Source organism: Hemitrygon akajei, chromosome 15, assembly GCF_048418815.1.
Source record: "Hemitrygon akajei chromosome 15, sHemAka1.3, whole genome shotgun sequence".
Lineage (NCBI taxonomy): Eukaryota > Metazoa > Chordata > Chondrichthyes > Myliobatiformes > Dasyatidae > Hemitrygon > Hemitrygon akajei.
Genome location: NC_133138.1, coordinates 17,750,984 through 17,777,650, shown reverse-complemented (window position 1 = coordinate 17,777,650; position 26,667 = coordinate 17,750,984). Strand labels below are relative to the sequence as shown.

The window sequence follows — 26,667 nt, the reverse complement described above, 5'->3', positions numbered from 1 at the left end:
AGCCTGCTTGTTTCAATGAATTAGAGAGCTACGTTGGCTGGAGTCAGTACTTTATGTTTTGGCTTTTGGTAGGGTCAGCCATGTCAAACAGTTCAAAGGGTGAAGGTCAGACTAAGAGTGCTCCAACAGTCCCCCAGGTTCGGGGGTTCAGCTCAGGGCTACAACCTTGACTGGTAAAACAAAATTGTCATGGAAACAGCAACAAAGAATTCTTCTACATCTGCGTGCGACGGTATTCTGAGACTTGCATGAAAACCGAGAAGAAGCTACTGACGTGACATCCTGTCTCACTCACCTCAATTATAAGCCAATGCTTTGAGAGGCTGTTTGAAGAATACATCTGCAGCATGATACCACCCATACTGGACCCCTTACAATTCACCTACTGACAGAACAGATCTCCTGATGATGCCATAGCCACAGCACTACACATTGTCCTCACTCACCTGGAGAAGAGGGACGCATACATTAAAATACAGTTCAGCATTCAGCACCATAATTCCCTCCACACTTGACAGGAAGCTCAAAGACCTCAGCCTAGACCTTGTGCAGCTGGATCCTAGACTTCCTAGCGAATCGCCAACAGGTGGTACGGATGGCCTTCCTCGCCTCTGCCCCTCTGATCCTTAATACGCGTGCCTCCCAGGGTTGTGTTCTGAGTCCCCTTCTCTACTCCCTTTACACCCACGACTGTGCTGCCACACACAGCTCCAATCTGCTGATCAAATTCACAGATGACATGACCTTGATCGGCCTTATTTCTGGTGGTAATGAGACAGCTTACAGAGGAAAGGTTCACACCCTGACACAGTGGTGCAAAGATAGCAACCTCTCCCTCAATGTCCAAAAAACAAAAGAGCTGATTGTGGATTACAGGAGAAATGGAGGCTCAGCCCAATCAACATCAATGGGCCTACAGTAGAGCGGGTGAGTAGTTTCGAGTTCCTTGGTATACATATCACCAATGATCTCTCCTGGACTGTACACACAGGCTTTGTGGCAAAAAAAGCATCTCTTCCACCTCAGGTGACTGAAGAAGTTGGGCATGGGCCCTAAATCCTCAAGGCCCTTTACAGGGGCACAACTGAGAGCAGCCTTACTCGCCGTATCACCGCCTGTTACGGGAACTGCAGCAACGTTAATCGCTGGGCACTGCAGAGAGTGGTACAGACAGCCCTGCTCATCTGCAGATGTGAACTTCCCTCCACTGAGGACATTTATAGCAGCAGGTGCGTACAGAAGGCCTGGAAGATCATTGGGGACACCAGTCACCCCAACCACAAACTGTGTCAGCTGCTTCTGTCTGGCAAATGCTACCGCAGCATTAAAGTCAGGATCAACAGGCTACGGGGACAGCTTCTTTCAACAAGTCATTAGACTTTTAAATTCACATATCTGTACATTGCAACAGAGTCATACTGCAAAGATACTCTCTCGTGTAGTGGGATGGATGTAAGATTTAAATAAATTCTAACATAAAAATTCTAATATGACTCCAGAAATGGAGGACTTTCATTGCTGTCTGAAACACCAGTGACGTAACAGGCAGTGAGTAAGTAATTTGTTGTTTGGCTGAGCCAGCACTTAATTATACTTTGCTAATTCTTATTCAAAAGGTGGTTTTGAGCTACCTTCTTGAAGGGCTGCAGTCCTTAGAGGTGAGTAAATCCACAATGCTATTAAGGAGGGAGTTCCAGGATCTTGATCCAAAAATGGTGAAAAAAACAGCAAACAACAATCAAAAAACTACGCACCATGCCGGGATGGTGCGTAGTTTGAAGGGCAACTTCCCAGTGGTGCCCCCATTCTTTTTCATTTTTGCTTCCCTTGTCCTCCTAGCTGGTAGATGTTAATGGTTTTTGAATGTATCTTTATGAGATGCGGCAGTATAAAGTGCTGCTAAAGCATTTTGTGGTGGACTAAGTGGAAGATTGTGGATGCGTACCGTATCAGATTGGTTGCTACATTTTGTATAGTATTAAGCACCTTCACTGATGTTGAAGCTGTACTCATCCAGACAAGTGGAGAACATTCCATCATACTCCTGATTTCAGCCTCATAGATTGTAGACAGGTTTGGGGGGTGATGAGCTGAGTAAATTATTGCGGGATTCCTAGCTTCTGACCTTTTTTTTTGTGGTCATGTTTTGCAGATAGCTCCTTTGATGAGTTTTTGATGATTGGTTACACTTTGGATGTTGATAGTGGGGAAATTCAGTGTTGGCAATCCCATTGAATGATAGAAACATAGAAACATAGAAAATAGGAGCAGGAGTAGGTCATTTGGCCCTTTGAGCCTGCACCGCCATTCAGTATGATCATGGCTGATCATCCAACTCAGAACCCTGTACCTGCTTTCTCTCCATACCCCCTGATCCCTTTAGCCACAAGGGCCATATCTAACTTCCTCTTAAATATAGCCAATGAACTGGCCTCAACTGTTTCCTGTGGCAGAGAATTCCACAGATTCACCACTCTCTGTGTGAAGAAGTTTTTCTTCATCTCGGTCCTAAAAGGCTTCCCCTTTATCCTTAAACTGTGACCCCTCGTTCTGGACTTTCTCCATGATGGATTTTCTCTTGCTGGGTATCTTCATTGTCTGGCATTTGTGTGTTGTAAATATTGCTTGCCAGTTAGCAATCCAGGCCTGGGTATTGTCCAGGTCTCCCCATTTTTGGATGTGTACAGCTTTATTACATGAGAAATCAGAGATGGTGCGGAACATTGTGCAATCATCAGTGAAAGTCCCCGCTTCTGACCTCACAAGTGAAGGAAGATCTTTGATGAATTACTGATCACCTATTTGAATGTGCCTTCAGAAAACCTTGTCAAATTACCACAGTTTTTCTTGAGGCTGGCCTGATTTTCTTGTGTGAGCTGTTTCATTGAAAGTTGATTTTGGGTTGTCAAAACCAATTAAAGAAAGAATAGATTAAGACATAATTGATAAAGAAACTTGGCAGAAAGAACAAAACTTCACTTCTCTTTATTGCATTGCATGCCAAGAATTACACATACTTCCAACCGCATTGTTATATTAATTGAACTGTTTTCAGCAGTCCACAGAGACATAGCAACCCACTTGATTGGCACTGCATCCACAACCATTGACTCACTCCATCACTAACGCACAGTACCATCTCCAGGACATACTGCAGCAATTCACCATGACCTCTACCAACTAGAAGGACAAGGGCAGAAAATATGTGGAGATCCCAGCAGCTGGAAGGTGCTTTCCAAACTATACATCATCCTGACTTGGAAATATATTGTCGTTCAGTCACCGAATTAGGTCAAAATTCTGCAACCAGAACAAAATTGTGTGTATGCCTACACATTAATGAATCCAGCAATTTAGAGAAGGCAGAGCAACTCCACCTTCAAGAAGGTGACCATGGATGGGCAATTAAATGCTGGTTCAGTCTGCAAAGTCCACATCCCTTGAATGAATATAATACAATACTTCTGTTTGGTTCAGATAAATCATGGCAAAATGGACTTATACTTAAATTTTTGAAAAATACACTTCAAACAAAAGCTACTTTCAGACAATGCATTTTGATGAAAAAGTACTGGGGTTGGTTGCAAAAGGACAATTGGTCAATTGAGTTTGTTTTCACAAAGTGGATAGATAAGTAATATAATATTTATTCTAAATATAAACAATTGATGGTCTTTAAACAGAAACAAACAATGGAAAGTTTGCATTTCCCTGCAACACAATCTGTACATCAAAGCCATAAAACTCAAGGAAACTTCTATCACACGATTTGTATGATAAGGGGATTTCCCGGTCTGGAGTCTTGATTCCAAAATATCAGTCCAATGTTATAGAGCAGAAATCTTCACAAAAATGGAAAATAAATTCTATGTCTGCTGGAAAAAGAGGAACAAAAGAATTATCTCCCACTGCAACAACAGATATGTTAATATTTAAGGGCTAGGTAACTTCCTCAGAAATGTGTCAGTTCAAAAGAAAATCATGAAATTAGATTGAGTAGTGCCATTTTCTAGACATTAACAGAACAATATGCAATTTCATTCAGTGCAGATCATCTGGAGATCAATTCAAGTTAATATAATACTCTTAAAATTAGATTGCTTACTTAAGTATGCATTCCATACTACCAAATATGACCTTTTCCTAGAACCAGGCATTCATCTAATGACGCTACTAGATCAAAACACACCTTCATCCACAATGATAATAGCAGCTTGAAACCATGATACAACCCTTATAGAATTGTTTTGGTAAAATTAGGTGTACAATAAGCTGCTTGTTGCTTTTCTTGAGCTAAAAATATACATTACTGGTACCTGGAGAGCTGAGTGTGTAGCTTCACAACTGACTTCTACTGTTTAGTCACATTGAAGCCATCTATTATGTAGCAAGCAGTTAAGAAGGCAATTAGTATATTGGCCTTCATTGCAATGGTTTTGAGCATAGGAGCAAATATGTATTACTACAATTATACAGGACATTAATGAGGTGGGAAAAATGGTACTGAGGGTGTGTCGCACTGTGGGAGGGCCAGTTTAGGTCAGCATCAAAGGTTCACCTTCAGACTGGTTCCTGGATTGCTACTGGGTTGACTAAACTTGAAAGGACATTGTTTTGTAGTGATTCTCAGTTTCTGAAGAGATTAACAAGCCACAGTTAGACTTGCGCTATGGTGAGCTTGGTGAGTTTCCAGATACTTTTGGCATGTGATCACTTCCTTGACATGTATCTTACAGCCAATTTTGAAAATACAAGCTATCTCTATCCCACAAGATCTATTTCCTCCCTGATAGTGGCAAAAGTATATTGCTGCTGTGTGGTCAGTATTAGTTTGTATGATAAATTTGATTGAAATCTCATTGAGAAATACACAGGTCACAAATTTTAACACATGCTGTAAAAGCCCCCTAACCCTGTTTGATGCCAGGCAAGTTTATAATTGTAGGGCCAATAGCAATAAATTCAAAAATGTTTAAACACACCAAAAATAGGTATGATTCCACTCTCAGCCAGGAATGCCTTAACTAGAAATCTTTCTGTTGTCTCCTTATCTTCTGATTGATCTGCTGAATAATCCTAGGTTTTCGTTGGACAGAGAGATTCTTCAGATGATTTAAAATGAGTTGTTAGACTAAGCCTGCTGTTTAAATCATTACAATTTAGTGATAATGATCATTGCATAGAAACATTGATTAATAGCCTCCCAATTTAGTTAAGACTGTACCTTATTTACAAGCATTAAAGATATCTGGATATGTCGTCATCTAATACAGAGAACAAAACTGACATGCATATATTGAGTACTGTAGTGGCAAAGGAATAAACTGCAGCTGGAACCTATTCCACAAATAATATTTAAATTTATTGCTCATGCATTTAGACATTTACATCTATTTTAAGTTTATTTTGCAAGATTGGGTGATTATGATAGCAGCCATTTAGGGCCAAGCAGTTGCAGAAAGAAGCATTCTACATGCTGTGAACTGATTGCTGGATTCTGTTAAAACATGATGATGAAACCCTATAAGGCTCAGCATGCACCAAATACTTACTGCAAATCTTAGGTTTAATATAAGCTTCAGTGCAAACAGCATTTTCTTTGTACGATCTAGGCAGATTTAATATCGGCCCTCTTGTGCTTCATTATGAACCACATCATCAACGTAAAGTACAAGCTGGCTCAGTTATTAGGAAGAACAAACTATGTGAAATCATAGTTTCTTCCAGCCAATCTGTTATGATATTTAAGGGAACTAAGAGGAATATCTATGAAGGTCAGATGGCTAGGGGGCCATTGTATCAGAAGCCTTGTTGCCCAAGAACATTTTTAAACCAGTTTTGCTCTGCAGAGGCTTGCTATATTGTCTATGCCTCACACCACATGCTGTCATTGAAGTTCTTCAAGTATGACCCTGGACATCTTCCATCGCATGGACAGGTTTGTGTCTGTGAGGGTTTTCACAACATTAAATTCCTATGCTCCTGGATTTTTCCAACCTATCACAGGTGACACCTGTCAGTTTGAGCTATCTTCTGAACAGTGATGTGCCAGAAACCTTCTCTGCCAGGCGAAGCATTAAATTCTCATCCTTAGGGGACAGGGCCAGTATTTTTATTGTTACTGTTCTTTGGAACTGCAGACTCTTGTTGATAGATTGCATATGGACACCTGCACTTCTCACAGTGGGATTTGGGCTTATAATAGTGACTTCAGTGTATGCATGTGCTTGCAACTGCAGCACTAGGTTTATCTAAAAATGAGATGCCCACCTGTTGAAGCTGTGACACAAGACCCCATTGGTGTTGAACATCAAAATCTGTACTGAATAGGCAGAGCTTTGTAGCTCTCATCACTGCCATACAGTTTTTTAATCTTTACATGAATGGTGATAGATAATTAAACAGCTCAGTGGAGGGAGGAGTCTCTGAACAGACCGCATCCTCAGCCCAGCATGTGAGCACCAAGGCTGAAATAATTACAGTCACATTCGGCTAGATGAGCTGGGTAAAGTACCACAGAAATCATTTGTGTTCTTGTGATGTATTGATGTGATACAACTGATAATCCAAAATAAGGTTTTAATCAAGGAGTTTTCCTTTGCATAAAAAAATTGTTTATTGATTTATTGAGGTACAGTGTAGAATAGGCCCTTCTGGACCTTCAAGCCACACCACCTGTGTGACAAGTCAAAGGATAAGACACTAAAGATCTGTTAAGTTTAAAAATTGTTTAAAAACAGTAAAAACACATGTGGCTAAAACACTAAAAGGTATTTAACGCATTTCATTGTGTTACGTATTCAGGCAACAATAAATATATATGAGTTACGCAAGGGTTTTTATAACAAATAACGCGTTTATTAAACACTGAAAACAAACCCCCCCAAAAGTAAACAAACACTAACGTAACCGGAAAACAGCTGCTGTGTGGCAGCTTCACAGTTCTTAAAGCGATGCAGCGAAAGCAGTTCTTAAAGCGATGTTGCAAAAACTGTTCTTAAAGCGATATGCCGAAAGTTCAAAATGCTCACAGTCCATTTAAAAGGAGAGACTTTTTAAGGCAATTTAAATTCTCTTCCACGTTGTTGTCCTTCGATCCCCGACATCGAACTCTTCCCACGAATAATTTTATGAAACGTAATGGCTTAAAGGCACTGACATTTTCTTCCACACTATTCTCAAATCCTTTCTGGTCAACCCAGGGATTAACACAAGAATAGTCAACAAAATCCTTCCGAATGAGGATCACACAAGGTCGAACCCAATCCACCGTCGAAAATCGATTCTCCTCGATCTTTAACTTCCGAACTTTTATCTTCACTCTCCACAGTAAAGAAACTGCTGGCTATGACCTTTTAAACTTTAGGCATTAGATAAAACTTCATTTTTCAACTAAACTGCGTCATCACATTAAATCACGCAGTGGCATGAAGTCAACATGGCAAATCCAGCCACGAACTGCCCCTCCCCACAGGGTGGGGTCTTCCTTTTATACCCTGTAAAAAAAACCTGTCACATGACCTCTACTGGCGGGAAAATGACGTCACTCCACCATCACAAGACCATTACCTCAAGTCCAGTATAGCTTCAACCCCAGTCACGTGACAAGGGTACCACTGTCACGTGTCACGAGTACATAACACCTCCCTCCAAAAAAACATTTTTGGTCTGACAAGAACAAAAATTTTAACAATTACTTACAAGAAAAACAAATGTATAAATTATATAACATACACAATATACAATACCATCACATAACATCTTACAACTCACAATACAGTAGGAGTGTTACAATTGAAAAAACCACTCCATAAAAAAAAACTACATTGTACATTCAACATCGAGATAGACAATCAGCAACCACATTATCTTTACCTTTAACGTGAGTTATCACAATATTGTACTCTTGTAACATCAAACTCCAATTTAATAATCTTCTGTTTTTGTTTTTCATCTTACTCAGAAAAACTAACGGATTATGATCAGTGTAAACAATAAGTGGTTTTTGAGTTGTACCAACATATACCTCAAAATATTCTAAAGCTAAAACAAGAGATAACAATTCTTTCTCTATTGTCGAATAGTTTCTTTGATGCTTATTGAATTTCTTAGAAAAGTAAGCTACTGGATGATCAACCTCATCACCCTCATTCCTTTGCATCAATACTGCTCCCGCAGCTTCATCACTAGCATCCACAGCTAATGAAAAAGGTTTTTCAAAGTCAGGTGCTTTAAGCACAGGTTGTTGACATATCATTGTTTTCAATTTTTCAAATGCTTCTTGACAAGGCACTGTCCACACAAACTTCACATTCTTCTGCAAAAGGTTAGTTAATGGAAGGGCAACATTAGCAAAATTCTTACAAAATTTCCAATAATATCCTACCATTCACAAAAATCTTCTGAGAGTTTTTTTCCCCATTGGAGTGGGAATCTCTAAAATTGCCTGAACTTTTGCCTGAACAGGAGCTACCTTACCTTGACCCACAACATAACCAAAGTAAGTCACAGTAGCATGTCCAAATTCACTCTTAGCTAAATTAATAGTTAAGTTAGCTTTTGAAAGCCTTTCAAACAATTTTTCCACTGCAATAATGTGTGCTTCCCAAGTATCATTTCCTGTCACTAAATCATCAATATAAGCATCAGTATCTTTCAATCCCTGAATCACAGAGTTAATCATCCTCTGGAAAGTACCTGGGGCATTCTTCATCCCAAATGGAAGAACATTATACTCATATAACCCAGATGGAGTTACAAATGCAGAAATCTCTCTACCTCTGTCCGTTAATGGAACACACCAATACCCTTTCAATAAATCAATCTTTGTAAGGAACTTTGCTTTTCCAACTTTATCTACACAATCATCTACTCCAGGAATTGGATATGCATCTGTTTTCGTTACAGCATTCACCTTCCTATAGTCCGTACAAAACCTAATACTACCATCTGGTTTTGGCACCATAACACATGGCGAACTCCAATTCGAGTTAGAATGTCTAATAATATCATTCTCTAACATGTATTCAATTTCTTTCTCAGCAAGTTCACATTTTTCCATGTTCATCCTATATGGATGTTGTTTAATAGGTTTGGCATCTCCAACATCTACATCATGTGAAGCTACAGTAGTCCTTCTCGGAACATCTAGAAACAAATCCTTATATTTAAAAATTAATTCCTTCATCTGTTGTTTCTGCTCTAGCTGTAAATGTGCTAATTTCTCATCCATATTTTCCAGAATGGTTGAATTTGGTAACCTAACAGAAACAATGTTGGATTTAGAATGAAAGTCAGATGAATCATCTATCATGTTCCCAGTTAAATCAAACTCATTCTCACTAACCACAACAGTCACAGTATCAGATTGTTTCCCAAAATATGGTTTTATCATATTTATGTGGCAAAGTTGTGTTGACCTTCTACGATCTGGAGTTTTTATTATGTAATCCACATCATTGATTCTACACACAATTTCATAAGGACCATGAAATCTAGCTTGTAAAGGATTTGTCTGCACCGGGAAAAAAACCAACACCTTATCTCCAGGCTTAAACATCCTCATCCTAGCTTCTTTATCATACCAAGTTTTCATTTTCTCCTGAGCCAACTTTAAATTTTCCTTGGCTAAGCTACAAGCTTTATGTAACCTGTCTTTAAATTTCAAAACATAGTCCAACAAATTAGTGTGTACTTCCTTACTAATCCACTATTCTTTCAATAAAGCTAAAGGTCCTCTAACTCTATGCCCAAACACAAGTTCAAATGGACTAAAACCTAAAGATTCCTGTACCGATTCCCTTACTGCAAATAAAAGTAAGTTTATACCCTCATCCCAGTCACTTTCATTTTCCACACAATATGTCCTAATCATATTCTTGAGGGTAGAATGAAACCTCTCCAAGGCACCTTGCGACTCTGGATGGTATGCAGACGAAGTGATTTGCTTAGCTCCCAATTTATAAACTATCTGTTGAAACAACCCAGACATAAAATTACTGCCTTGATCAGTTTGTATTTCCTTAGGTAATCCAAAATAAGTAAAAAATTTTATAAGAGCCTTTGTCACAGTTTTAGCTTTTATATTCCTAAGTGGTACTGCCTCTGGAAACCTAGACGAAGTACACATGATAGTCAACAAATACTGATAACCAGTTTTGTCTTTGGTAATGGACCAACACAATCTACAATAACTTTAGAAAACGGTTCACCAAATGCTGGAATAGGTTGTAATGGAGCTACTGGTGTAACCTGATTTGGTTTACCCACAATTTGACAAGTATGGCACGTCTTACAAAACATCGCAACATCTTTTCTTAGACCAGGCCAGTAAAAATGTTTTAAAATCTTATCCACAGTTTTCCTTACCCCTTGATGTCCACCTAAAGGCACACTATGAGCTAAAGTCAAAATCTCATTTCGATAAACTTTAGGAACAACTGCCTGGTAAACAACATTCCATTCCTCACTTGCAGGAATTGTAGGCGACCTCCACTTCCTCATCAACACTCCTTTTTCCAAGTAATATCCTACTGACACCTTCTCAATTTCACTATCTAGTAAAGCTTGTTCCCTTAATTTTATAATCTCAGGGTCTCTATTCTGCTCTGCTATCATCTCCTTCCGAGACAGAGATAAATCTTCATAGTCAGACATACTCCCAGAATCTTGTTCAAACAACGAAGGTAAGAAAGTCTCTGACACATCCTCAAAACTCGAATCCTGAGTTGAACAGTCATGAGTAACAACCTCATTCTGCACATCAATTTTTTTAGCCATAGCTCTAGTCACAACACAGGAAAAATCTGTGTTAGAATTAATCTCTGGTTCCTCTAACTCCATTGTCAAATGCACTTCAGGAAAAACTTGTCCACCTGCCAAGTCATTACCTAACAATAAAGAAATACCCTTCACAGGTAAGCTATGCTGTAATCCTACTTTAACAAATCCTGTAACTAACCCTGACTTTAAATTTACTTTATGTAAATGTACAGGCATAAAATCACTCCCAACACCTCTTACGTAATTTACCTCACCAGTATCACTCTCTTCATTAAACTTCAACACACTGTCTAACATCAGTGATTGAGAAGCTCCAGTATCCCTAAGGATTTTTATTGGCACCAGAGTAGATCCTTCTTTCAAGGATACAAACCCTTCAGTTATAAAATGATCATATCCCTTTCTAACTTGGTCAGACTCTAACAAAGCCTCATTTGTGTTTACCAAACCCTGTAATTTTACAGGTGCTTCAGTATGTTGCACACAAGCATCTGGAACTGCTTCCTCCTCTTTCTTTTTCAGTTTGAAACAGTTAGCTATTACATGGCCAAATTTCTTACAATAGTTACAAATAAGACCAAACTGTCTTTTCTTCACAGGTTTTCCTTCCTCCTTACCTTTCTCATTAACCTCTGATTTAATTTCCGATTTACCTTGAGTCTCCATGTTATTTTTCCTCTTAAAAATTCTGTCCTGAGGAGATTTATTCTTATGGATTAAAACATACTCATCAGCTAATCTAGCACAGTCCTGCAATTTATCAGTATCCCTCTCATTTAAGTAGGTCCTTACTTCAACAGGAATGCTTCTTTTAAATTCCTCCATTAAAATCAGCTCTTTCAATGTATCATAGTCCCCATTTACATTTTTAGAAACCCATCTCTCAAAACACATAGCTTTATCATAGGCAAATTCCACATAGGTCTTTTCCACAGACTTCTTCAAACTCCTGAATCTTTCTCTATATGCTTCTGGGACTAATTCGTACGCTTTGAGAATATGCGTTTTCACAATATCATAATCTAATGCTTGTGCAGCAGTTAAAGCTGTGTGAACTTGTTGTGTTTTGTCTTTAATTACACTCTGTAACAACAATGACCATTTATCTCTCGGCCACTCTGACATCCGAGCAATAGTTTCAAAATGTTGAAAATATCTTTCCACTTCTGTTTCACTAAATGGAGGGACCAATTTAATTTCTTGACTAGCAACAAATGGTTTTTTAGAACCAGAAGACTGTTTCCCAGACCTTAATTCCTCCATTGCATATTCAAACTCTCTCTGTTTTTGTGCAGCCTCTAATTTACACCGTTCTAACATCATTTGTTCGATTTGCAACTGCATCTCCAAATTACTTATTGGAAACGATTCTAAAATCGAATCATCAAAAACACCCGAATCCACATAGTGAGACAGGATTTTTCTCTGTATAACAGCTTTTGATGTAGTCGTCAAAATACCTTTAAGTTGCAATCTACTAGCTATCTCAGTCACCTCAGTTTTTTTCGCCTTCGCTAACAACACCGCGCCTGGCGAATCCAGAAACTTATCAATATTCATTGTTGCTGAATACCACTCACAAGCCAATCAAACAAAAGAATCGAGTATTCCCCGTTTCCAAAACACCGACTCAAAATTCAACAAGCATTTAAACTCAAACAATCCGATCCCAGATGAGCCCCCATATTTATGTTACGTATTCAGGCAACAATAAATATATATGAGTTAGGCAAGGGTTTTTATAACAAATAACACGTTTATTAAACACTGAAAACAAACCCCCCAAAAGTAAACAAACACTAACGTAACCGGAAAACAGCTGCTGTGCGGCAGCTTCACAGTTCTTAAAGCGATGTTGCAAAAACAGTTCTTAAAGCGATATGCCGAAAGTTCAAAATGCTCACAGTCCATTTAAAAGGAGAGACTTTTTAAGGTGATTTAAATTCTCTTCCACGTCGTTGTCCTTCGATCCCCGACGTCGAACTCTTCCCACGAATAATTTTATGAAACGTAATGGCTTAAAGGCACTGACCTTTTCTTCCACACTATTCTCAAATCCTTTCTGGTCAACCCAGGGATTAACACAAGAATAGTCAACGAAATCCTTCCGAATGAGGATCACACAAGGTCGAACCCAATCCACCGTCGAAAATCGATTCTCCTCGATCTTTAACTTCCGAACTTTTATCTTCACTCTCCACAGTAAAGAAACTGCTGGCTATGACCTTTTAAACTTTAGGCATTAGATAAAACTTCATTTTTCAACTAAACTGCGTCATCACATTAAATCATGCAGTGGCATGAAGTCAACATGGCAAATCCAGCCACGAACTGCCCATCCCCACAGGGTGGGGTCTTCCTTTTATACCCTGTAAAAAAAAACTGTCACATGACCTCTACTGGCGGGAAAATGACGTCACTCCACCATCACAAGACCATTACCTCAAGTCCAGTATAGCTTCAACCCCAGTCACGTGACAAGGGTACCACTGTCACGTGTCACGAGTACGTAACAATTGTTTCTTTCATTCTTTATTGTGTAAAGTTAAGCCCTAATAGTATTATCAGTGATCTGCAGAGTAGCCTTGATCTGCTAGCCTGAGGTCGATTGCTCCTGTCTCCACCCACATACCCAGGGGACTTCGTGGTATTCTCCTCACTCGAGTAAATTCTCAATGAGGAAACCACATCACATCACTCTCGTGATTATTTCTCCCCGTTTTTAGGGGTGTAACAGCAGCAATTCCCCAATTTAACCCTAACCTACCAACCAATGTGTCTTTGGATTGCGTGAGGGAGCCGGAGCTCCTGGAGGAAACCCACGCGGTCACGGGGAGAACGTAACTCCTTACAGGGAGCAGCGGGAATTGAACCTGGGTCACCTGTACTGTAAAGCGTTGTGCTAACCACTATGCCACCACTGTCCCTTGAAGGATGTTCAATCTTATTGTTGGTTTGTAAATTTCTATGGGATAGCATTATTGCCTTCGAGTCAGGAGATATTTTGGTCTCACTCCTCACTTATATCTTCTACACTCAGAGGGTGATGCGATTGTGGGAAAAAAAGCTACCTGCAGACTTGGTCGATGGGGTTTGATTTCAGAAGTTTAAATAAATACATGGATGGTGGGGGGGGGTTGGTATTGAGGGCTGTAGACTTAATGCAGGTTGATGGGACTAGACACAGACTAGGCCAGCCAAAAGACCTACCTCTGTGCTATAACTCTACAACTTTATGACTCCAGTCCCAGCTGCTGAGAGAATTGCAGTATAAACCAAAATGTTTGTTACTGGGGTGGCTTTCAGAGTGATAATTCACTTCACTACAGCTAAATAGTAGTATCACATTCATGTTCTGCATCATTAGATGCGATTTATTTTGGTTTCTTTCTTCTCTGGGCAGAGCTGTGAGAGAATTAGTGAGTGATTACACACCCCGTAAACTGCTGGCAGAGGGATTCATTATTCATCACTTTCATCTGGAGGATGAGCAAAGGAAGATGATGGAAATGATTGCTGAGAATGGAGTCCTCAATTTGCAAACAGTTGATGGGCAACATGTGCCTCATTTCCTCGAAATAACATGGACCATAAGTATTGGTTCATTACTGTCACATGCACCAAGATACAGTGAAAAGCTGTTCTAGCATATTGTTCATACAGGTCAAAGCACTGCATAGTGTATTGAGGCAGAACAAGGTAAAATAATAACAATACAGAATGAAGTACAAAAGCTACAGAGAAAGTGCAGTGCAAATAAGCATTAAAGTGCAAGATCATAACGAGGTAGTTTGTGAGGTCAAGAGTCCATCATTTTATACAAGAAGTCCGTTCAAGAGTCTGATAATACTGGGACAGAAAATGTCCTTGAACCAGGTAGTACATGTTTTTGGCTTTTGTATTTATTACCTGATGGGAAGGGGGAGAAGAGGAAATATCCAGGGTGAGTAGGGCGTTTGATTATGCTGGCAGTTTCATTGAGGCGGTGAGAACGATAGACAGAGTCAATAGAGGGGAGACTGATTTCTGTGATGTGCTGAGCTGTGTCTACAGCTCTGCAGTTTCTTGCAGTCACCATACCAAGCTGTTATGCGTCCAGATAGAATGCTTTCTATGGGGCATTGATAAAAATTGGTGAATGTCAATGAGGACATGCCAAATTTCTTCTGCCTCCTGAAGAGGTGGAGCAATTGTCGAGCTTTCTTGGCTGTGACATCAACATGTTTGGACCAGGACAGGCTGTTAATGATGTTCACTCCTTGGAACTTGAAGTAAAACGGAAAAGATAGAGATCTGTTCACTTAATGCATGCAGCAGTGCTCTTAAAAGGGGAAATAAAATAAGATAATTAACTTTGGTCTCCTTGCGGTATGGACTGATCAAGGTGTAATCATTAATCTCATATGATGAATGATGGCATTTGCAAGTAAAGACTAATTAGATTTCACTGAGAGTATTTTTTTTTCGGGCAATTAGATTACAAAATTTTGACTCCAAGATGCTTTTCAAGTGAAAACCAATGCCACGGGGCCTGTCCTAGTACTAGTTTAAGTATTTCAATAGTGCTTTTAGGGATTAAATCAGAATGAATATATGACACTTTCTTATTGTTGTGTTGATGTTTCATTTAAATGGATGTCCTAGTTGAATTGTTAAGCTTTCAGAATTAAGTTGCTTTGTCCAGGTGAATACATTTGTGCTGAAGATTGATCTGTTCTATTCCTGTGCAAAACAAAATTTAACTTCTGAAAGAAATGTATTAACATACATTCATCTTGAAAATTCTGAACCTTTTGAAGATTTCACAAAATCCGACATTCTTCAAATAAGCAAAATCTCTACTGTTCATAAACACGGTTTTTGTTGTGCCCTCATTTTAATCTGTGTAAGTCTTTGATTACAACTGTAATCCCTGGTTTTAAAAAGATTTCTTTTCACAGCAAAAGATTTCTGTTGCTATGCTGAAGGTATTTTATTCTAGCAGTTTTCTGTAAAAGCAGTGTGTGCTGCTGGTAGAATGTTTTGGTTTTTTTTAAAGATAAGGAGCTATGTTGTTTAACTTAGGAATGTTGTGTCAGCCAATCAGGATGGTGGCATCAGGAGAAAGTTCTAGCGAGAACTGGGCAGAGAGAGATTTGTCATGGACAGTAGTTGGGTCCGTGGTCTTTTGGTGGGAGGTGTGGAGAGGATCCAGGATCCAATTTGCCTGGTGGATCCAATTTGAAGGGGAGACCCTAATGCAAGGAGTGCTTCGTGAGACACATGAGTCTATGAAGGGAAGTTCTACTTGTGATTAGTGATGATAAGTCAGCACTGTGAGTAAAGTGGTATACCCGACCATTACAGACACAACATGAGCTCTAATGTTGTGTGCACATTTAGACTGGGCCGATTCTTTTTTCTTTCTCCTATTAGCTGTTTGATAAGGCTGAAATAGATAAATATACTTGCTTTATAATCTTATACGGTGTACAATATGATATTTCTGCTGATCGATAATTGCACCTGGTCAGTATTAACACAGCATCCACTCAAATTGAGGTACCTTTAATTGGAATTCCCAGTGTTCCTGTTTGGTCCAAGCCCAAATCATACCTAGATGTATATTGTTTATGAAAGATGGCCTTCTCACCACTGAGTCATGTGGCTGTTAGCAGAGTTAGCTAACAAGCCAAGTTTGCGTATGAGCCCCTGTGAGAGGATTACACAACAATGAAATGTTATTTCTTGTAAACCACACTCAACCTCTCCGGAAAGTAAACATCCAGTGGAATTTCTAATGGCAGGAATGTCTGGCTCTAATAATTAGGTTAACTCTGAGAATGGCAAACATTGCAATCTCAGTAAAATAATTCAAAACTGAAAATTTCACCTCATATATATCTGAAACAATTGCTGTCAATCTCCAGCCTAACGATTTGCCCAAAGAGAAAAGCCTGGCTGAAGCATTGCACATGTATTGGCACTACTGTGCAACATACCTTTGTGAATTTGACTTATTCTCTAATAACTTCTTCTCCAATTATTGAAACTTCTAATGACAATGAAGATTTCAGGAGGCTTAATAATTCCAGTCTACTGAATATTTCAAAGGATTTGAATAAAGCAAACACTGGAGTGACAGATGGTGGATAAGTTGCTGTTCAAAGTCTGATTAATCTGAGTATACCCTATTCAGATCCTTTTCTAAATATTTACAAATTTTGACTCTTTGTCAGATGAAGGTTGCAGTTAGAAAGCATAGCTGAACTTTTACTTTCCTAGTGAACCTACAGGTACTTAAGCCCTTTTAATATATCCTATTTAATATGAGATCATAAGACCATAAGCATTGGTGTGCAGAATTAGGCCATTTGGCCCATTGAATCTGCTGCACCATTGGATCATGCCTGATTTATGTTCCCTCTCAACCTTATTCTCCTTGCTGCTCCCCATAACCGTTGACATTTTTACTAATCAAGAACTTATCAAACTTTGCTTAAAAATACCCAATGACTGGGCCTTCACAGCTGTCAAGGCAATGAATTTCACAGATTCACTGTGATCTTGCAAATGAATTTCCTCCTCATCTATTTTGAAAAGTGGCATCCTTCTACTCTGAGTCTGTGCCCTTTGGTCCTAGACTCTCCCACTTTGCATGTCTACTCTGTGTAGAGCAGGCCTTTCAGTATTTGATAGGGGTCAATGAGATCCCCTCTTGCTCTTCTAAGCTCCAGTGAGAACAGTGCACTTATTATTAAATATTAAGATACAAAAAATAAATTTAGATTCAGCAGGAGGTGAATTTTATTTCAGGATGTAACATTAGAACAATTACATAATACAAAGTAATAATTACATGTTTTAAAGATAGCTGTGTACTTTAATTTGTACTTTAAGGTCCAAATTATTCCCTACCCTGCTCAGTCTGGTTTTATTTGCTTATGTTTCTTAAACCCAAAGCATTCAGAGGGGATCATAGTTGATATAATGTTACATCATTTTTATCACACACTATGGGCTAGAAATTTACTGCTGTAAGTATGTCCACAATGCAGATCTGTTTTGGTAGGCTCATGCCAACAGAAGATGATCTGTAATTCACTGAAACTTGTTTGATAGTTTTTCTATATAAATGTGCGTAGGAGGACAAAGGGAACAATTAAATGGCTAAACTTCAAGCTGCAGATTCCCCGCCAAGGTGCATACTGATCAATTTGTAATATTACTGTTTTCTCAATGTAGTTGAAATGAATTCCTGCAATTCATAACCTAACACTGACTTCATTGCAAGATCTACAGCAGTTCAAGAAGGTGATGCACCATCAGCTTCTCAGGGAGGCGGCTGAGAAAATCATTTGGAAACTAAGAAGTTGGAAAATGCAAAAGTCATGATCAGTTGGGAACATGGGGGAGGGGTGTGTGTGAAGAGATTTATTTATTTATTTGGCGATACAGCATCATTAATGGAGAATGTGTGGAGCAGGTTAAGACCTACAAGTATCTGGGAGTACAGTTGGACGAGAAGCTAGACTGGACTGCCAACACAGATGCCTTGTGCAGGAAGGCACAGAGTCGACTGTACTTCCTTAGAAGGTTGGCGTCATTCAATGTCTGCAGTGAGATGCTGAAGATGTTCTATAGGTCAGTTGTTGAGAGCGCCCTCTTCTTTGTGGTGGCGTGTTGGGGAGGAAGCATTAAGAAGAAGGACGCCTCACGTCTTAATAAGCTGATAAGGAAGGCGGGCTCTGTCGTGGGCAAAGTACTGGAGAGTTTAACATCGGTAGCTGAGCGAAGGGCGCTGAGTAGGCTACGGTCAATTATGGAAAACCCTGAACATCCTCTACATAGCACCATCCAGAGACAGAGAAGCAGTTTCAGCGACAGGTTACTGTCGATGCAATGCTCCTCAGACAGGATGAAGAGGTCAATACTCCCCAATGCCATTAGGCTTTACAATTCAACTGCCAGGACTTAAGAACTTTTTTTAAAGCTATTATTAATGCTTTTTGAGTTAGTGATTTAGATGCATATCATATTATTACTGAGTTAAGTATTGTATGTAATGAGTTTTTGCTACAACAAGTGTATGGGACATTGGAAAAAATGTTGAATTTCCCCATGGGGATGAATAAAGTATCTATCTATCTATCTATCTATCTATCTAACATGCCCTTCCAGCTCAAAAAGCCGCATCACACAGCCACCCACCTATTTAGCACTAGCTTCATCACAGAACCATTTACAACGACCACTGAACTAAATGTATCTGGTCTGTAGGAAAAAAAAACAGAACATTCAGAGGATACCCAAATGATTCACTGGGAGAACATCCAAACTCTTTACAAATGGCACCGGAATTGAACTCGGAACCCCAGAATGCCCTGAGCTGTCATAGCGTCACGTTAACTGCAATGTTACTGTGGCAACCCAAGGTGATCTTCTGAGGATGAGATGCTTGGAATCTTGAAATGATCGGGGGATTGATGAAGATGATTGTGAAAAGGGGTTGATGTTATGTTTGTAACTCCAAAATATAAAACTAATTGAAAGCAAAACATGGAGATGGGATTAACAAGTCTTACTTTCATTTTTACTTTTAGTGAGACGTAGTGTACAACATAGTGGCGTAATGACGTATGCTATTCACATACTTTTACATATAGCCTGCAATGAATAATGTAGACAACAAAGAATGCTTAATCAAACAATATATTCAGAATATTAAGCAACTATTACTGAAATACTAAATACACAACACTCCTCACTGCTAAGCTATAAACTTCAACTCAATATTCAGATTGCATCCACAGCAGAATAAGTTTAAAATTAATCACCTTGGAGAATTTCTTAGCCCTGTGAGGTAACTTCATGGCTGACAAGCGGTGGGGGTGGGAGGGGTGGCGGTCACTCTGCTTGACAGGTGAGAATTGAAGCTACCTCAGCTTCTGGGGCCTCCTCCATGGTAGTTGTAGGAGTTGACTCTGGGACTGCAGGAAGTGGTTCTAACAACTCTGACTCAATTTCTTCTGGATGTACTGACATCCCAAACAGTGCACGGCAAGCTGCTGAACCTGTTGATCCGTCTCAGGCCACCAGCCAACACTTTCATTTTAACAATGCCTAGATGACAAGCATTTACAGTAGCTCCTCCAACACTTCAGCTCTCAGCTTGGATGCTACAACAACTTTCATTCCCCACAGACAATGCCCATCAAAGGCAAGTTCATCTTGATCCTGGTTTCTGCTGCATATTCCAGCTATTTTGGGTGTCCATGTAGACCTGAGACTGTGTGTGGTCTTTCCTTTGGATCATCTATGCCACAACAGGGAGCCTTTTCATTTGTACTAGGGAGATAAGGTCAAGAGGAGTGTCCCCTTGTGTAAAATTTCTCAGGACTTTTCTTTTCCAAGGGCAAACAGGACAATACATCAGCATTTCCATGATTAATTATCCACTTGAATTTGTTCTTGTAATTTTGTCCTCTAAGAAACAGAGCTCATCTTTGTGTTTATGCTCCTGCTGTTAGTGGAGCACCCTTCTGTGAATTGAAAATGGATACTCATAGTTTATGTTCAGTAATGAGGGTAAACTCTCTCCCAAGCAAATACTGGTTAAAACATTTTACACCAAAATCCTGACTCAAGGCCACTCCATCAATCTGTGTGTAATTTTTTCCTGCAGTGGTAAGGCGATCATTTCCAGTACTCATAACATGTAACATGAGTACACCCACTGTATACCATAAGGCAAGACATCACAGGCAACCTTCACTGGATGGCATGGATCATAATCTGTGAGTACAGTGTCTAACATCACCACTTTCTTTACATTTAGGAAAGCCACCTCACACTGCTTTGTCCATTTCTTCTCGATCTGTAGTAATGAGTTCAAGCATGGAGCACAGTAGCCACAGTAGTTCGGCAAGAACCTGCTAAAGTAATTGACAATTCCTAACAACCGTGACATTTCCTTTGGTCTTCGGGCATTGACCACTGCTTGAATTTTCTCAGTCTTGTGTGTCACCAGTGTGACCACATGAAGTGATGCTTGGCTTAAAGAATTACCACTTGTGTTGTGATCTGAGCTTCTAAACTTTTTAAATTGTCTTGAGATTTGGAGATGTTCTTTGCCATCCTTACTGGTAACACTGATATTATCCAGGAAGCACTGTGTGCCTCTGCAGTCTTGTAGCACTTGGTCTACAGCTTTCTGCTGGAATGCAGGCGAAGATACTACTCCAAAATTAATGTTATTATAGTCATAAAGCTCTTTTGTGAGTGCTTATGGTGAGAAACGCTTTAGACTCTTCTTCCGTCCATTTGTAGATAGGCCACAACTGTCAAGTTTGCTGAGGTGTTTCCCTACAGAAAGATTTGCAGAGATATTCTCTATCCTAGGCAGAAGGTATTGATCTTCTTTCAGTATTGAAATGTTACGCCATGAAAAGGATTTTCAATCATTTAATGCTTCAACACAAGGAATTGTATTTTTTGTCCCCTTAACTGTAAATAAACATATTCAGTAAATACTATCATGTTCGGTGTGTTCCAAACAGTCACACATTGAAATAATCTGTAGCAAAGAGTTCTGTTGGAGTGCTTTTGTAGAGTAGTCACTGTGTTCTGTTGCAAACATTACTGTTAATTTGAGCCCAACAATGTCACACAGACAGCAATGTGATAATGATAGGTAATATGAATCAGTGATGTAGCTTGAGTTGTAACTATTGGCCAGAACACTGGAGAAATAGTATCGCAAGATCTTTTATGTTTACCTGAGAGGGCAAGTGGAGCTTCTATGCAAAATTTTCTGCTACATTAAATGTCAGCTTAGATTTTATGTTTGAAGCTTTGGAGTGTGAATTGAACCTATAAAACCTGATTCAGAATACAATTAGACTTGTGATTTGTAGACTTACCCACTTGAACTTGTAGACCTATACTGCAAGAATTTGTGAAATATTGAATTTGAGCACTTCATCATTGCAGCTGAAGGTTGGTTGAAGTTAGGAGCTGAATGTCCAAAGTTACACATTCTATTGGAGGGATAGGAAGGTCAGCAGAGGGGATGGTGTGGCACTGCTGCTAGAATATAGCATCAAATCAGGAGAAGGATGTGACATAGGATTGGAAGATGTTGAATCCCTGTGGTTGAGGTAAGAAACTGCAAGGGTAAAAGGACCCTAATGGCAGTTATAATCAGGCCTTCAAACAGTAGCTGGGATATGGACTACAGATTACAACAGGAAATTGAAAAGGCGTGTCAAAAGGGCAATGCTATGATAGTCATGGGAGATTTCAAAATGCAGGTCGACTCAGAAAATCAGGTTGGAAATGGATCTCAAGAGAGTAAATTTGTTGAATGCCCATGAGATTACTTTTTAGAGCAGTTTGTCATTGAGCCTTCTAGGGGATTGGCTAGATGTAGTCTGACATAGCAGTATTTCAATGGAGTAAAGGAAATCACAGTGGTATGAGAGAGGAGTTGGCCAAAGTAAATTGGAAGGAGATGCTGGCAGGGATGACAGCAGAACAGTAATGGTGTGTGTTTCTGGGAAAAATTAGGAAAGTGCAGGATAGTTGTATTCCAAAAATAAAGAAATACTCAAAAAGCAAAATAGTACAACTGTGGCTGACAAGGAATTCAAAGCTAATATAAAAGCAAAAGAGAGGGCATACAACAAAACAAAAATTAGTGGGAAGACAGAAGATTGGGAAGCTTTTAAAACCCTACAGAGAGCAACTAAAAGTATCATTCGGAGGGGAAAGATGACATATGAAAGCAAGCTAGGAAACAGTATCAAAGTGGATAGTAAAAGCTTTTTAAAGTATGTAAAAAATCAAAAGCGAGATAGGAGTGAGTATAGAACTGCTAGAAAATGAGGCTGGAGAAATAACAATGGGGACAAGGAGATGGAAGGTGAATTAAATAATAATTTTGCATCTGTCATCACTGTGGAAGACACTAGCAGTGTGATAGATTCTGAAGGGTGTGAAGGGAGAGAAGTGAGTGCAGTTACTATTACAAGGGAGAAGGTGCTCAAAAAGCTGAAAGACCTAAAGTTACCCAGGCCAAATGAACTGCACCCTAGGGTTCTAAACGACATAGCAGTAGAGATTGTGAAGGGATTAATAATGATCTTTCAAAAATCATTGGACTATGGCATGGTACTAGAGGACTGGAAAACTGCAAATGCCACTCCATTCTTTAAGAAAGGAGGAAGGCAGCAGAATGGAAATTACCCTGACCTCAGTGGTTGGGAAGCTGTTGGAGTCAATTGTTAAGGAATAGGTTATGGAGAACTTGGGTACACAGCACAACATAGGACAAAGTTAGTGTGGTTTCCTTTAGGAAAAATCTTGCCTACCAAACCTGTTGGAATTCTTTGAGGAGATTACACATAGGATAGATATAGAGGATGCAATGGATGTTGTATATTTGGACTTTCAGAAGGACTTTGACAAAGTGCTACACATGAGGCTGCTTACCAAATTAAGAGCCCATGGTATTACAGGAAAGTTACTAACATGGTTAGAGCATTGGCTGATTGGTAAGAGGCAGTGAGTGGGAATACAATTATCCTTTTCTGGTTGTCTGCTAGTGACTAGTGGTATTCGCTGGGGTTGGAGTTGGGACTGCTTCTGTTTATGCTGTATATCAATGATTTAGATGATGGAATCATCGTTTTTCTTTTGCCAAGTTTTCAGATGATATGAAGATTGGTAGAAGGACAGGTAGTGTTGAGGAAACAGGTTGGCTGCAGAAGGACTCAGACAGATTAGGAGAAATGGGCAAGAGAGTGGCAAATACAATATGATGTTGGAAAATGCATGGCCATGCGCTTTGGTGGTAGAAATGAATGAATCTTCTAAATGGGGAGAAAATCCAAGAACCTGAGATGCAAAACAACTTAGGAATCCTTGTGCAGAACACCCTAAAGGTTAACCTGCAGGTAGAGTTAGTGGTGTGGAAGGCAAATGCAATGTTAGAATTCATTTCAAGTGATCTAGAATACAAGAGCAGAGATGTGATGCTGAGGCTTTATAAGGCACTGGTGAGCCCTCACCTTGAGTATGTGAACACTTTTGGGATCCTTATCTTAGAAAAGATATGCAGACATTGGAGAGAGTTCAGAGGAGGTTCACAAGGATGATTCTGGAAATTAAAGAGTTATCATAAGAGGAACGTCTGTCCTCACTGGAATTTAGAAGGATGAGGGGAAATCTCATTAAAACCTTTCAAGTGTTCAACGGCCTAGACAGAGTGGATGTAGAAAGCATGTTTCCCATGGCAGGAGAGTCTAAGAAAAGTGGGCACACCCTCGGGATAGAAGCCATCTATTTAAAACAGAGATGTGGAGAAACTTCTTTAGCTCGAGGGTGGTGAATCTGTGGAATTTGTTAACACAACAGTTGTTGGGGCCAGGTCGTTGGGTGTATTTATGGCTGAGGTTGATTGGTTTTTGATTGGACATGGTATCAAAGATTATGGGGAGAAGGTTGGGATGTGGGGCTGAGGAAGGTATAAAAGGATCAGCCATGATTGAATAGGGGAGCAGACTCAATGGGCCAAATAGCCTAATTCTGCTCCTATGTCATATGGTATTACTTATGTCAGTTGGGCAGTTTCAGATTCCAGTATATCTTTATTATGTAGCACTTCATAACATTTTTTAAAATTTTGATGTTTGCTATAAAACGTAAATTTAACAGATTTATCATTTGATATTTAAGATCCAGAACCTAATTTTTTGAAATAGTAGATGAATGCAAAATAATCAGTTAGACCGTATTGCACTGCCATAACCATCTGACACTGACTATAATTGGAAACTTATCTCCACTGAGAAATCCAGCAGAGCGACAAAAATAACTTGTTAACTGTCCGGATGTTGAACTGATGTAAAGAAATGAAAATGAGTTCTGTTGTTTCTTACATTCTTTATCTTTACTTATTATCCTTCTAATTTGACCGATAATTTATTTGAATATTTAATCGTGTAAGCAGAAATCCTTTTTTCTTTTCCTCTCTATAGACAGAAATTTTATTTTTTATATAACTATGTCCTTTATACAATACACTACTATGTAATAATCAAGTGTGTTTCAATAAGGTGCATTTTGGCTCAAATTTTGTAATGGCAGTGATGAAGGTATCTACACTTGCTATTACAGTAAACAGTAGTTGGACAGTAATAATTTGTCTTCCACAAGCTATGCTACATTTGTATTTAAATGAGTAAAACACAGCATTTTCTAAAGAGGAACACCCTTAACAATGCAAAAACAAAGTGCTGGTGTATTTGTTTGTAAGTGAATAATTAATGGTGTTAATTATAACTAAATTATCTCTTTGATATTGTTAAATTACTTCTTATATGTGTGAAATTTCATTTCTTGAGATTGTAATTACTGTTAGAGGTATATACTAATTTTATGTTTCTGTTACATTGCTCAATCCCATTTTAAATTCTGTTTATTTCACTTTTTCAACGTATTTAAATATTGAATTAAATACTTGCATCTCCTGGTTGAGATTCATTGTGCAGTAAGAGTTTTCAGTCTAACTTGTTTAAGAGACAATATTTCTTTTCTGCTTGCACACAGTTGGATTCCAGAAATCACAATGAAATGTGTTTTTAATTACTGGAAACTGTTATATAAAAGCCTCATAAAGTAAATGGACAGTTGTAAGCATAATGAATTACAAACACTTTTCATATGTCACTGTTTGGAAAATTAAGTCATTGTTTTTATCCTAACAGAAAGACTCATTGAATGTTTTCATTTCTCTGCAGGAGATTATGTTGTAATGTCAGTGTATTTCGATCTCAGCAGACGGATGGGATACTTCACCATTCAGACCTACATCCCTTGCACCTTGACTGTTGTTTTATCCTGGGTATCATTTTGGATCAATAAGGATGCCGTACCAGCAAGAACATCATTAGGTAATGAAATGCTTACACCACAGTTATTAACTTTATGTGCAAGAAATGTTTGAAACTTGTCTAAAAGTAATTAAAATCCTTTTAAGAATACATCCTAATTCAGCTGCTGTCTGCCCCAGCTTATTTGGTATATTGTTTTCACCAAGAAAAGACAATAAGGATGTAATGCCTAATAACTTTCTTTGGACATATTTAAGTATGTAAAAAATCAAATATATAAGTGTATATTGTTTGTATGTATCAAGAGGGGGAGGTGGAATGGGGGAACTGGTGAATTAATGCATTTGTGGGTACTTGGTAAGAAATCAATTATCAGCATGTAATTGGAGTGACTGTCCTAAGATCCAGCAATGGCAATGAACGTTTAAGTATATTTAACAAAAAATTTCATCATAAGTTTAAGATTTATTTTTGTCAGTAGTGGGAGCAAAGTTTTGACATGCAGCTTAAAACAAAGAGCTGGAGGCACTCAAGGGGTCAGTCAGCATCTGTGGAGGCAAAGTGATGGTCACTGTTTTGGGTCAAGCAGCTTCAAGACGGAAAGTAACACGTGAAGTTAGTCTGTATAATGGGGTGAAAGGGACAGATGAAACATGGACTGGTAGGTGATAGGTGGAACCAGGTATGGACGGGGATGACAGACAAATGGACGGGAGTGGGAAGCTGAAGACAGAAAAAGAGGCTGGAAAATGATAAGTGGACCTTAACATGGACCCACAACAGCTCCTCACTACTGAAGAAGACACAGCAGCGTCTACACTTTGTTACGGATTCAGCAACAATAAATATATGAGTGAGGCAGGGGTTTTTATAACAAACAAAACATTTATTAAACACTGACAAGCAAACCCCCAAAAGTAAACAAATCACCAACGTAACCAGAAATCAGCTGCTGTGCGGCAGCTTAAACAGTTCTTAAAGCAATGAAGCTTAAACAGTTCTTAAAGCGATG

General features: G+C 39.0%; 1 protein-coding gene across 5 annotated transcripts in view; it reads left to right on the top strand.

Moving 5' to 3' along the window:
* The window catches only part of gabrg2 (gamma-aminobutyric acid type A receptor subunit gamma2), a 98,069-nt gene that overhangs the window by 60,288 nt on the left and 11,114 nt on the right, over positions 1–26,667 (top strand). For all 5 annotated transcript variants that reach the window (XM_073067254.1, XM_073067252.1, XM_073067249.1 and 2 more), the window contains exon 8: positions 25,563–25,715. In XM_073067254.1, coding sequence (XP_072923355.1) covers positions 25,563–25,715 — 153 coding nt within the window. The remainder of the gene's footprint in view (positions 1–25,562; positions 25,716–26,667) is intronic.